This window comes from Apodemus sylvaticus, chromosome 5 (genome assembly GCF_947179515.1).
Source record: "Apodemus sylvaticus chromosome 5, mApoSyl1.1, whole genome shotgun sequence".
NCBI lineage: Eukaryota > Metazoa > Chordata > Mammalia > Rodentia > Muridae > Apodemus > Apodemus sylvaticus.
The window spans coordinates 141,965,439-141,979,420 of record NC_067476.1 but is presented as its reverse complement, the minus strand read 5'-3'; the positions used below and the strand labels follow the sequence as shown (position 1 = coordinate 141,979,420).

At 51.0% G+C, this 13,982-nt stretch overlaps 1 protein-coding gene across 6 annotated transcripts in view; it reads right to left on the bottom strand.

Annotated features, from left to right (window-relative positions):
- Epb41l1 (erythrocyte membrane protein band 4.1 like 1) overlaps nt 1-13,982 on the bottom strand; it is a 67,885-nt gene that overhangs the window by 30,813 nt on the left and 23,090 nt on the right. For 3 of the 6 annotated variants that reach the window (XM_052184087.1, XM_052184089.1, XM_052184093.1), the window contains exons 6-12: nt 12,483-12,558; nt 8,080-8,298; nt 5,634-5,721; nt 4,997-5,149; nt 2,428-2,525; nt 2,027-2,202; nt 425-570 (exon numbers count right to left, since the gene is read on the bottom strand). In XM_052184087.1, the coding sequence (XP_052040047.1) occupies nt 425-570; nt 2,027-2,202; nt 2,428-2,525; nt 4,997-5,149; nt 5,634-5,721; nt 8,080-8,298; nt 12,483-12,558 (956 nt within the window). Of the gene's footprint in view, nt 1-424; nt 574-2,026; nt 2,203-2,427; nt 2,526-4,996; nt 5,150-5,633; nt 5,722-8,079; nt 8,299-12,482; nt 12,559-13,982 lie in introns of all 6 variants that reach the window. The other 3 variants (XM_052184088.1, XM_052184092.1, XM_052184091.1) reach the window with 2 other exon arrangements.

Here is a 13,982-nt window from a genome sequence, read left to right as displayed (position 1 = left end):
TATGTTCACTGGGGTGTGTATGTCACAGTGAGGGTCAGGCTGCAGGAAAGGACACATTAATATTCCACACTGAGGTCTCTGGTGACCTGGTCATGCTCAGGGGACGAGAGGAGACACAGCCAGACAACACTTAAAAGGGAGACGAGGAGTTAAGGAGGAAGGTGTCTGAGACTCCTAGGAGGTTAGCACCTTCAACCCAGGGAAGGTGGGCAAAAGGGGTCAGCATGCCCACCCCCAACCCCACCCACTCCGCATGTCCAGGCGTGGAGAACAGTCCAAAGCCCAGATCCTGTCCATGGTGCACCTCACAGCAAGGGTGCCTGAATACAATTGGAACTTAGAAGGTCAAGGCTACATCGAGGCCTCAGCCACCCTCCGGGTCCCCCGGGGCAACAGAGCATATGGCATCCCAGTAGGCCCCTACCTTCAGCTCCTTGATCTTGGTGGGCGTCCTGACCTCTCCTTCTTCAGCCTCTGATCGACGACCCCCTGACTCAGCGTCATCTTCCCGCTTGTCCCCATCAGGTCCCGCATCATGATTCTCACTGACTGAGGCAGGGCGGGAGAACTCTGCTAAAGTGGGCAGAGGTGGCAGAGTGACTGTGTGAGGCAGCTCCCGCACAGTCAGAAAGCCACCCCTGCCAGTGCTAACAGCATCAGCAATGGGACAGACAACTCCTCTACTGCAACCCGCTGCAACCCACTGCATACCCTGGTCCACGGCCGGAGGACTCCAAAGCTGCTTCCTGGCCTTGGGCTCTGTCCTAATTTCTACAGCAGTAGAGTCTGGGTTTGCATCTCAAATCCAACCCCTTCCTGGCTGTGTGATAGTGGGTAAGTTACACAACCCCTTTGGGCCTCAGTTTCCTCATCAGTAAGTAGTATCTATGCCGGAAAGATGAGATGAGGACCAAATAAACTAATGTATCGAAGTATTGAGGAGAGCGTCTGGCCCAGAGGGAGCCTTCCATCGGTGCTGGCCAAGCAAACACTGCTGTTTGGGTTGTGGTCCCCGACGCATCATTATTTAGCAATACCGAGAGATTAGCTTTGACTCAGCAGCAGAAGTTTACAAATGGTTTACCTTCTGAATAAATCAACAGGAATTCAAAGGGATTCCTTAATGTCCATCTATCTCTCTTGCCCTGATTCTAAAATACTTTTCTGAATATAGGAAGAACAGGCTTAAAGACTGCACCAAGCCCTGGGTACAACCCAAAATGCTGCAGACTGAATCTTAGTAGAAAAAAGGCTTGGAAAAAAAAAACTTCATGAAAACAACCAGAACCTGGGGTTGGCCTCCCTTAGAGAGAGATGCCAGTTTCCCTCTGCCATGGTGAGATTTCAGGGCTACTTCCCTCTGCTGAGTGGCTGCCTGGCTTGATTTCCGTTGTTCTGTGCTTGGGGTTGGCCTTGGAATTACCACCTCCATTTGACAGGCTAAGTTGCGGCTTCAAGAGGGGAAGGTTTTGTAGGTATCCTTTCAGGAAGTCAACACAAGAAGTGTAACCTTCAGGACTACAGTGCAGACTTCTTCTGGTTCCCTGACAGGTTCTCCCAGCTCTGGGCTAACCTCTGTCACTACCTTCCCTCCAATCTAGGTTCCGCTCAGCCCAGTCTCAGAAATGGGGCCTGTAGGAAAGGGCCAGGCCCAGGCCCAGGCCAGGTCCTCTTGCCGTCTTGTAAACCATGTGATGTCACTCTCCTGGTAGAATGCCAAATGTGTGCTGCAGAGCTTCCTGGTCAGAGGCTCAGAAAATCAGACGGGAGAACCTGGCACTCTACAAGGTCATGGCCCAGAGAAGACCTCAGGGTCTGTGTCACATCCCTGGGTCATGCCTGAGCCAGCACTGCCCAGGAGCAATGGTGCCCAGGGGCAACGGTGCCCAGGATCACCCTGTCCAGTGCTAACAACCTTGGGAGCATCCTCCGCAACTACTACCGCTATCTGCCTCCTCTGCAGAGCCTGCCATGCCCACACCCCTTGTCTCCCCAGAGGACCACTCGACTGCAGCCTGAGCCACACCTCCATCAAGGCTGCGGGACATGGTGTATCGTTTGCTGGAAGAACGTTCAAAGAAGGGCGCTGGCCGGTCGATAAGGGCACTGGCTTGGCGGGTCTGTGCCTGGGTCCTCCCACTGTACCGGAACTTGGAGCCCATCACCAGAAAGCCCTTGGGTGGGGGCTCCGGAGACACCAGCCTACAAGAAAGTAATGCAGATGAAGAATAGGAACCAATCTTCCACTTCCAGGCCGAAGGTCAGACATCAGCCGACTTTTCATTCCAGTGTCCCACCAACTACGATACTTCACAGTCCCAAAAGGGGACACTTAGGGAAAGGTGAGGCTTGCCTCTGTGCTAACTCCACCTCCTGCTCCCCTGAACCGTCATGGCCTCTCTTATCCTATCCCCTCATTCCACTCACCGGAAGAACGTGTGGTGCTCAATGCAGACCTTCCACAGCCGCTTGGCCGAGCGGTGGTTAGGGAGCTTGAAGCCAATGGTGCTCTCAAACTGCTCGTACTGAGAAGCCAAGAAGGGTGGGTTAGAGGTGGGCCCGCCACACACCAGCCCGTCTGCCCACCCTCTCCTCAGCAGGCGTGACTTCTGCCTGTTCAAGTATGTAAACAGGGTGGACTGAGCCCTTTTCTATGACGGATCCTGTGCTGGACACGGGCAGGATCAACACAGAAGATTCTAGGCAGTAGGAGGTCTCAAAATAACTAAAGAGGGCTGAGGGGCGGGGGATGCGGGGGGGGGGGGGGGGAGGCTGCAGGGTGGAGTGCATGCCTTGCAACTTTAAGGACCTGAGTTCAAGTCCCCAGAACTTAGATAAAAGGCAGGAGGATGCAGCAGATCACCAGCAATTGCAGCCCCAGAAGAGGAAGAGGGAGGGTCCCAGAGCAATCTGCCCAGCTAGACCCTGAGACCAGCCACACTGGGGAGCGCTGGCTTTGGCAGAGAGACCCCGCCTCACTGAATAAGGAGGAAGAACGACTGAGCCGTCCTCCATCAGCCTCCACCTGCAAACACACACACACACACACACACATATACACACGTGCGCGTGTGCGCGCACACACACATACACACACACACATATACACACACACGTGCACACACACATACACACACACACACTCATAGACAATCATACACAATCATGTACAACCATACACATAATCATGTACAATCATACACACTCATGTACATACCACATACACACACTCATGTACAATTACACACACATATGCAAACACGTACATACTCATACACGCACTTATGTACAACCACACATATGCACACTCATGTACACACCACACACTCATGTACAATAACACATATATTCATGTACATCCACACTCATATACACACTCATGAACAACCACACACCATACACATACTCGTGTACACATCACACACACTCATGTATATACCACACTCCTTACACTCTCATGTACACACCATACATAGCACAGACTGGTATACACATCTATACACACATTTATGTATACACCACACACATACACATATATACAAATACTAATGTACGACCACACACACGCACTCATATACACACCACGCACACATTCATGTACAATCACACACATAACTACTACACTCATGTACATACTATACACACTCACACACGTACACACACACACACACACATACACACACACTCACAGGACAAAATCAGTAAGATCACTGCAGATCTGGGCAAGAGTTAAGAGAAGAAGGAAGGGTTTGTTGGGCAGGCTTGAGTGGATGGTCAGAGAAAGGCCTGCTCTCCAGACACATGGGCATCGTGCTGAGACCGGAAGGCCAGGGTCGTGTTACAGTCAGGATCTTCGATGTTCCCAAAGGTGAAGGTGTGAAACACTTATCCCAGTGAGGTGCATTTGGAAGGTGTAGGAAACCTTTAAGAAGTGGGGTCTGCCTCACATGCTGGCGTCTCTGTTCTTCTTGTCTGCTTTGCGCTGTGACCATGGCATGGCCATTCTAGTCCTTTATGCCCTACCCCACCCTGCCCCTGCCACAGTGCACTGCTTCTCCATGAGCCCAAAATCATGGGCTAATCAGACATGAACTGAACCTCCCCAACTGTGAGCACAGCAAACCTTTCCTCTCCATAGTCAGATTACACCAGGTATTTTGTTACAGTGACAGCAGGTTGGTGTGTGTAGGGGGTGGAGATGGCAGTGGTTGGTAGGATCTGATTTACAGGTGACAGATAGTGGCTGCTGTGGCTGGCACAGTGGTGAGGAGTGCAGGTGGGTCATGGTTAGTCCAGCAGTGGAGTCAAAAGGGCATTTGAGGGGACTGTGCAGTTAAAGGGGAAGAGGTGTGGATGCCTGCCTGTGTCCCTACTGTGTGTCACACAAAGACCACATGCCTTTGTGTGTCTTGGTGTGCAGACACAGTGAACTATTGCACGCAGGCAAATCTGTGCACGCACACAGACATGTACTGATTTTTCCATGTAGCCTGAATCCATGTGGTTGTCACTTTATTTTTGCTCATAAAGTATATGTGTGAGAACGCATGCTCACATGCACACATGTTGCTTGAAAGTGCACGGCCAGGGCTGGCGAGAGGGCTCAGCACAATGGCACTTGCCACTCAGTCTGACAACCCGAGTCTGATCCCCAGGACCAATAATGGTATAATGAAAAACTGACTACAGCAAAACGACCAATGACCTGACCTCTGGTCTCCACATGTGGACCATGGCACATGTGCACATGTGAATGCATGTGCGCATGCTTGAGCATACAAACACACACGAATAAAATCTAAAGTCACATGTCCAGAGTCTGCCATCTACAGAGATGCAGGGAGGAAGGAGACCCATCTTCCATAAGCCCCAGAACTCCGTTCATGTTTCCAGGGTAGGAGAAGCCCAGGCCAGCTGCTGCGGTCTGCTCTACTGGGTTTGGTCACCCCTGGAGTGTGGGGGTGAGTGAGGAGACAGAGCTTTGGGCCAGGCTCACCTCGCCAGGCCGGATCTTGATGTAGAAGTTACTCCTCTTGTAGGAGATCTTGAGAATCTTGGGCCAGGCAAAGCGGTTGATTCTTAGGCGGTCCCGGTAGATGAGCAGGCCGTTGGCGCAGACACCTAGCATGATGTCAATGCCCTCAGAGTCCTGCATAAGAAGAGAGCACAAAATGGGAGTTCTGGAGCCAGGTGGAGCAGCCTGCCATCATCCTGAGCTCTGGGGGTAGGTGGAGTCCTCAACTAGTAACCCCTATGGTCACCTAGCTGTCCCCCTCACCTCACCCGATTGGCCACCCATTCTTAGGTCACTTGGTCTGTCAATTGTGCATCCACTCGACAAACATTTAGGAACATACTCATGTCAGGCCATGGGTGTGACCAAACTAAGCTAAGGCCTCAGTCTGTCTCTCACAGGCACCCAGTCTAGTGGTGGCACAGACAGGCTTTAGAGGAAACTCAATCCAAGGGGAGATGGCAAAGGTTGAGAGGATTAAAGGTTATGAACTTTGAGAAACGAGAACCCCAAAGGTTCCAAGCTGGAGGCAAAACAGTCTGGAGGCAAAACATCTTTGGAGGGCCTGCAGTTCCCCAGGAACCACCTGAGGAGAGGGCTTGCTGGAGCTCAGTGCTACCTTAGCATGGTGCAGGTCAACTCCATACATGGAGAGCTTCTTGGCATTCTCCAGGAAGTGGATCTCGGCCTCGCCCGGGGTCATGCCCCTGAGGAAAGAAAGTGATGATTGGGGACTGTGACAAAGGCCCATGGCTGTAGGTATCACCTTTAGACCCGGCCATTCCAGAAAGATAATGGCTGAGCCTTGTCTGAGACCCTCCCTCTGCGCTCAGGACAGGACTGAGAGCGACTGGATTTTAGGCCCTGTCTTCTGCAACACTCAGGTCTGGTCTGTTTTGTTCAGGAAGCAGACAAGGGTTAAACTGGGAGTCAGGATATTTCAGTTTCTACCAAATTAAGTATAAATTTTTTTAAAGATGTATTTATTGTTACATGTAAGTACACTATAACTGTCCTCAGACACACTAGAAGAAGGAGTCAGATCTCTTTATGGGTGGTTTTGAGCCACCATGAGGTTGCTGGGATTTGAACTTAGGACCTTTGGAAGAGCAGTCAGTGCTCTTAACCGCTGAGCCAGCTCTCCAGCCCCCAAGTATAAAGTTTACAGAGCCGCTTCTCATGACTGGCACCCCACTTATGAAGAGAGTGTTCTTTAGAATCACCCAATGTGGCTCCTATTCATCCCCCTCAGAAGACAGTTTAGTGTCAGATGCCAATTAATCTCCCTTAAGAAACAGACCCCTTTCGTAAGAGTTGTGTCAGAGATCAAGTTCCATCTTTGCTCTGGCTGCCAGGGAGCTCAGGCTACAGGTTACAGTGACAGCGTACACCATGGTGCTGTTACCTGTTTGCACACTTGACCTATCTGCGGTCACTCAGCCTATACACTCTAAGGCGGGCGCTGCTCTCAGATGAGGCAGCCTGTGCTGGGGGAGGTTCGTTAGCTTGCTGAAGAGCACGCCACTATTAAGCAACAGCTGTGTCTGAATGTAACTCTAGGCAATACGGCTTGAGTTGTATTTCAAAGGCAAATCTGTCTCTGACGTCCTCTGGCCTCCATTTACCGCACCCTGTGCACCTTGGAGGTCTGTGTGGGATTCACGGATGCCAGACGTCGATGTGCTTTAAGTCCAAAGACTTATGAGGATTGCTGCTGGCACTGACCAAGCTCATATTGATCTGTCTGTCTATGAATTACTACGACTCTTACAAATCCCCAGGGCACCTTGCTCTCTAGGACAGCATATGCCAGGCAGGACATCCTCATCGAATCTCCAGGTGGTCATGGCAATTTATGTCCTGCTCAACATGATTCCATGTAGTCAGTATGAACCCAGCCACGTTGGCGTGCAAATCTCTGAGAGCATTTATTTGCCATCTTTGACCCAGCATCCATCACACTGAGCAGGCATATCCCCATAGATGAATCATCACATCTGGTCATGATCATCCTCTCCAGATGCAGTTCACAGCACACAACCCTCCCTGCTCCCTCGAAGTATAGGGACGAGATAATATCACCAGTCTTTCCTGTAGGTTGGCACTGTACCCTTTAGAATGTGCCCATAACAACCTTGAGCTTGGATCCTTTTAAGCACTTCCAGCCTAAAAAGACCCTACAGATCAGTTCGATCCCCGGTAGGTAGCATTCTCTGCAGAGCAGGCACCGAGAAGTGCCAGTGAACTCTACTCCCTCTGTCACCATGGCTTAGGGGTGTTTCGGGCTTTCAGTGTCTGCAGCCCAGGAAGCTTAAGACCCTGCCTGAGGAATTCTGCTGTTCCAGACACCAGCTTCTGAGCCACACACATCATCTCAGACTGGGTATTTATAGGTGAGAACGGCGCTCACAGAGGTTCAGCCATGAGCCAACAATCACACATCTGGCCAATTATCTTCTAACTCCAGAACAAAGTATGCAATCAACAACTCAACAAATAAGCAATCAACAACTCTACAAAGTGCGTGATCAACAAAACAAATGCCCCAATTGACGGAGAGTGACACTCAGCCCACATGTGATGTGTCTTTAATATCTGCCGTGTAGCCTCCCTCATAGCTGCATGGGGCATGTTGACCAGTGCCACGCCCAACAGATGAGCACAGCAAAGCACGGGGAAGCGAAACGTCCTGTCACCATCCCCTGGTTACAAAGTGGCACAGTCAGGTTGGCATCTGCATTCAAACTTTAGAATATCTACCAAAGCCTCTGCATCAGGACCCTTACCCAGAGACATGCCACCATTATTATATCTCTGAGTAACAGGAAAACTGATCCCTGCAGGCTCAGGACAGGAAATTTGACCCACACAGGAACCCAAGAAGTGGAGATCCAAGTGGTTACTCACCATCACACAGATGGTCCCAGTTATTCCCACCCCAGAGACATGACCTGTTCCCAGGCAGCTCGGGGTGGGAGCAGTGCCCGGTGGCCTACGTGGGCCCCAGCAGCCGAGGCCTAGCCCTTCAGCCTGCGAGGGCTGCGGCGTGGACCGGGCTCGCTCACCTGTATGTCTTGTGTAACTCCATGATCCTCTCCTCCAGCTCCCGGGTCTGGTTCGGGGCGAAGCGCAGCTCGCTGACGTAGTTGCCCACGTGCTCCTCGGCATCATGGTCACCCAGCTCAGCCTGCACTGCGTAGGAGCCCAGCAGGGCGTGCGTGACAAAGGAGCAGGGCAGACGGCCTGTGACGATGTCTGCCCTCAGCTGCAGGCACAGGTAGTACCTGAGGACAGCAGGGAGAGAGGTGGGCATGGCTCTACCCCTCCACAAGGCCCAGAGAACCAAACAAAAGCAGCCCACCGGACAGTGAGATGTCCTGGCTGACGAGAGGCTGTGTCTGATGAACAGGTTTTGAGACACGCCGTGAGAGACACGCCGTGAGAGACACGCTGTGAGAGACACCATGAGAGACAAGCTCAGTGGGACGACCACTAGTTTGGCTCTTGGGGGAAAATGACTTGCAGGTTTTTGTTTGTTTTGTTAATTGGTTTGTTTGGCGGTATGTGTGTACAATGTGTGCAAGTGCACACATACCAGTGTGTGTGTGTGGAAGTCAGAGAACAGTTTTTAAGAGTTATTGGGCTGGAGAGATGGCTCAGTGGTTAAGAGCACTGTCTCTGCTCTTCCAGAGGTCCTGAGTTCAATTCCCAACAACCACATGGTGACTCACAGCCATCTGTAATGGAGCTGATGCCCTCTTCTGGTGTGTCTGGAGACAGCTACAGTGTATTCACCACATACATAAAATAAATAAATCTTAAAAAAAAAAAGGTTATTCATTTTACTGTATGTGAATGAGTGTTTTGCCCGTGTGTATGTGTGTGTATGATGTGCTTGCTTGGTGTCTGTGGAGGTCTGAAGAGGACATCAGATCCCTCAACACTAGAGTTCTGAATGGTGGCGAGCCACCGTGTGGATGCTGGGAGTTGAACCTGGGTTGTCTGTAAGCGCAACAAGTGATCGTAACCACTGAGCCATCTCTCCAGTCCCAGAGAGCAATCGTGACTGTTGATCCTTGTGTGCAGCAGCCTCTTTATGTTGTTCACTCCTGTGTACAGCAAGATATCTGGCTGTGGAACTTGTGAGGCGTCTGCTGTCTCTACCTCCCATCCTACCACAGGGGCACAGGGATGACAGACGCACATTACCACGGCTGCCCTTTCACATCTGTTCTGGGGACTCAAACTCGGTTCCACACACTTATGTGCAAGAACTTAACCCACTGAACCATCTCCCTCACCCAATTAGTTGGTTTCAAGGGTCTCAGACTGGCCTGGAACTCATTATATAGCCCAGGCTATTCTTGAATACGAGTCCTCCTGCCTCCACCTTACACGTGCTGGGATTATAGGTATGCTCCACTATGCCAGGCTGTTATGAGATCTAACATGCTCTGTGTTTTCCGTTTTAAAGGCTATCACTGCATAACTGAAGCTGGCCCCAGACTCAGACTCAGTCTCCTAAGTGACAGGATAGCAGGCCTGCACCACCACATGTGGCTTATGCAGTGCTGGGGACAGAACCCAGGGCTCCCTGCAAGCTAGGCACACGCTCTACCTCCCCTGCTCTTGCAAGTTGATATTTTTTTCAGATGGGGGAAGGGAGGAAACTTTAGCAGTGTCTCTGAGTTTCCTCTAGAGGGCCATTTCCAGCTCCTTCTCCAAGGCCACCAGTTAGTCACATGGTGTTCAAACACTGCTGCTCTGTGAACACAGACAGGCACAAGGCTTTAACTGACGGCTGCTTTAATATGCAAACAGGACCAAAAGCTTTGTTGGGTTCTAGAGCTCTTTGTCACACCCAAGGCCATAACTTAAGAGAGGTTTCCCCATTAGCACTCAGAACTCTCCATGCGTATATAACCTCTCTACCACATTCTACAGCCCTGGTGGACCTGTTTATCAGGGCTTTTTCTACACTGATTCAGTGAGAGAGAGGTGGGCGGGGTGGGGAGAGAGAGTATATGGCAGGGAGGAGTCATGAGCATGTCACAGAGTGTGCAGAGGTCAGAGGTCAACTTCGGGAGTAGATTCTCTCCTTCTAACACGTGGGGTCCTGGGGATCGAACTCAGGTCATCAGACTTGGTAGCCAGCACCTTTACCACTGAACCATCTTGCTGGCCCTTTCCGCAAACTTTCTTCTGCCTCCAGTCCTACGTGAATTGTTTACTAACCAATCTGGTCTAAGGAAACATTTCCAGACACCAGGCTAAGGCTTTTTCTGCTTACATTCACGGTTGGATGGTTTTACCGTTTAAGCCATTTTGCGACCTCTTCCACAGTTATTGCTCACTGAGGAAAGGCCTGGGCTGCTGCTTCCTCAGCCAGGGACGTCTCCATGCCCTTTTCTTCTGAGTTTTGTCAATTTTTCACTCACGGCCCAAGTCTCCTCCTTCAAAGTCACTTTGACTTAGTAGAATACTTAGTGTTCTGTGACATTGTTTCAAATTCAGAACCAAAGCCAGGAACGGTCACATGCAATGTCAGGGTGTGCACAGGCCAGGATCTGCAGCGGCTGACACACCACAGGAGTCCAGCACGGGCCTGTGACATTTATTCAAGAGTCTAAAAATTCAAAGATCATTGCCAACGCTCTGGCCAATCCTTCATTTCCATCAATTTGTCATTTTGACCAGTTTATTTGGGGCCTCACTATTTTTGACTGTATCAGCTGCTCCTCCGACCCTACCTTCTGGAGCCATCTGTGCTGGACAGGGCCAACCTTCCTCCCGGTGTCCCCAGAAACCCCATGCCCAGGGTCTGGCACACAAGAAAAGACACATTCTGGTAGCTGTGCTGACCTAAAGTTATGGATTAGGAGATGGCTACTGTCACCTTGGCCCCAAGCTGATCTCGGGGCTCACAGAAGGGCTATGAGGCCAAGGCCTGGGACCTGCTCTATTTCAGAAACATCTGTTGTCTCTCCCAAGGCCAGAGGCAGCATCCTAAAACTTGGTATACTGTCTAGCCAGTGGGTATCAGCCATTAACAGTGGACCTGATACCCAGGCCTGGTGGTATAGGCCTATAACTTCAGGCTAAGGAGGCTGAGGTGGGAAGATCAGAAGTTCAAAGCCAGCCCAGGAAGATTACTGAGACTTTTAAAATTTCTTAAGAAGTGACTGGGAAGATGCTCAGTGGTTAGGAATAAACATACACAGGTTCCAGAGGACCTGTGCTGCTCCCATGACCCTTGCGGGTCATTCACAATTGCCTGAAATGCTAGAGCCAGGAGATCTGACACCTACTTCTGGCCTCTACAGGCACCTACACACACCTCACACAGACATCTAAGTATTAATAAAAGAATACTTAAAAAATAATTTAAAATAATATTAAAATAAAATAATAAATATTAAATTTTTTAATAAAAAAAAGAGGGCTGGAGATATAGCTTGTGCACAGTGCTTGTCTAAAATGCATGAGGCCTTAGGTTCAAAAGAAGAGAGAAAAGAAACAGGCGAGGTGGGCAGGAGCAAGCGTGGCCTAGCAGCCCCTCCCACTGCGCAAAGCTCCCAGTCCTCTGCTTACTTTGGGGGTGTAAGGCCCACGGTGTGAACGGTGCCAGACCAGGATACCCTATGATGAGGAAGACAGGGGCTTCTCCCTGTCCTGCTTTCCAGTGGCAGGGTGAGCTCACGCAAGCTCTACCCCGAGGGACACTCGGCTCCCACTGCCAATTCTCAAGCCACTGAGCCTATGTCCCTGGTCACGGCAGCAGCCGAGGCGCCCCGACAGGGCTCACCTGCTTCCTTACCTCCACAGGCCTGACCTGCACAGAGGACGTCAAACTCCCACACACAAAGCCTGCCATCCTCCTTCTCTCTCGACACCACAGTCTGGTGCTCCACCCAAAACATCAGACTTTATGCCTGCCAGGTCGCTTGGCCCAGGGAGGGTTCCCACTGGGTTTACAAAAAGTTCGTCAAGATCTAAAATGTGTGTTTTTTCTAACATAAATATCTAAAATATTTAACTTCACTCAACTTTCAGGCCCAGTTCCCATAGGTTAGAGATTTCCCAGAGCCCGACAACAACCATTTTAATTGACGGCTTTGGAATTGTTTTCTCTCCTGTTTTTGCTTGGCTCTCACGGACTGGACTCGGACTCAAGGTGTCGGGTCTGTGGAGCACGAGCCTTTACCTCACGAACCATGCTGCTGGTCACACAGCATTTAGATACATCTGCCCTTTCAAAGGCGCATGGGTCTAACACCAGCGCTGAGGTGACCTTTGCACTGTGGTCCTCACACCCTCACAGTCTCTGCTTTCTTGAGACACTGGCTCGGAAAGGCATCTGCATTTGCCACTCTATCACACACAGACTCTGTCTCCCAGGGCCAGCATGCCCGGCCCCACTCACAGATCCACAGGACCAGCACACCACCCCTCTCTTCTCAATCCTTACCTTGTGATGTCTTCTGTCAGCTGGGCGGGGTCGGGAGGGTAGAACTTGACAGTGAAGGCGAAGCTCCAGGGGCTACCTAAGAGGAAGAGGGGGAGGCGACATCACCAGGCGGAAGGTGTCAGGGAGGCCTCACCAACCTCTAGACGCGCTAGCCTGTGAGCAATCTTCCATGGATTTCCCCGTCCTGGAACATCATTCCCATCTGATAGACAGGGAAACAGAGGCCCAGGCTAACAACTTGGGAGTAGGCCAGTGAGGTGGCTCAGTGGGGAACAGTCCTGTCACACAAGCTGGATGACTTCCAGGCTCCGGAACCCACAGAAAAGAGAAACTCCTGAGAGCATCCTGTGACCTCCACATGTGTGGCATGCCTCCACCCACCTCTCTCTCTCTCTCTCTCTCTCTCTCTCTCTCTCTCTCTCTCTCTCTCTCTCTCTCACACACACACACACACACACACACACACACACACACACACACACACAAGAAAAGTAACCCTTCACTAAAACATGGTTAATGGATGAGAACACAGAAACCCAGTCAACAAGGTGACCACCTCTATCTACGGCATCGGAATTTAGATTTCATAATGCCCCTAAGAGTGCAGTGTTTGCTGATTGGTTGGCTGGTTAACTTTGTTGCTGTTCTGTTTTGCTGCAGGTTTTTTGCAGCACTCAGGATCAAACCAGGGCCCTGACTCTGCCAGGCAAGCACTCTGCCGGCAAGTTACCTTTCCAAACTCTGTTTCCTTTTCATAGATGAAGCTTTTAAGGACCAGCCAGCTAACTGGTAACAGAGAGCAGGTTTCCAAACTCTGGTCAGCTGACCCTAGAGCCCAGGTTCTTAGTTACATAGACCCCTTAGAAAAGGCCTCCAGGGACACAGGCTCTGTCTCAGGAAGGACAGCAGCGACAGCAAATAGTACTCAGAGCCAGTGCACACTGAGTGCCCGGGCAATTGCCTCTGTGTCTAGAAGATAGTCTAAAATTCAGACCTAAAACCCTGTTGACCCAAAGCCCTGCTCTCATGACCCCACCTTACAGCGAGGAGACTGAGACACGGGACAGTTCTGAAACGCAAGATGTAGGCACTGAGCTAGAATTCACAGTCAAGCACTGTGGCCAGAAGCCGATGGCAGCTGTGCCTGGTCATGTCTAAATACGCGTCACGTTCCTGTCACTCCAGCTAAGGCAGGAAAGGCGGGTCCACTTGCCAATAAGAAGCAGAGCCTCAGAGGCATGGCCCAAGGTGTCTTAGGTGACAGGCAGTGTGGCTTGAGGGAAGGATAGCTATCTGGGAAAGCCAGGGTATCAGGGCTCTGCAGCCACTGCGATCAAGGGAGAGGGGAAGTGACCACTGCAGGTGAGTAGGTGGGCATTTCAGAGACGGGCACAGAGGCAAAGCTCTAATAGAGGAGGTGTGTGTGTGTGTGTGTGTGTGCATGTGTGCGCTCACCCTGTGTGTGTGTGTGTGTGTGTGTATGTGTGTGTGTGTGTGCGC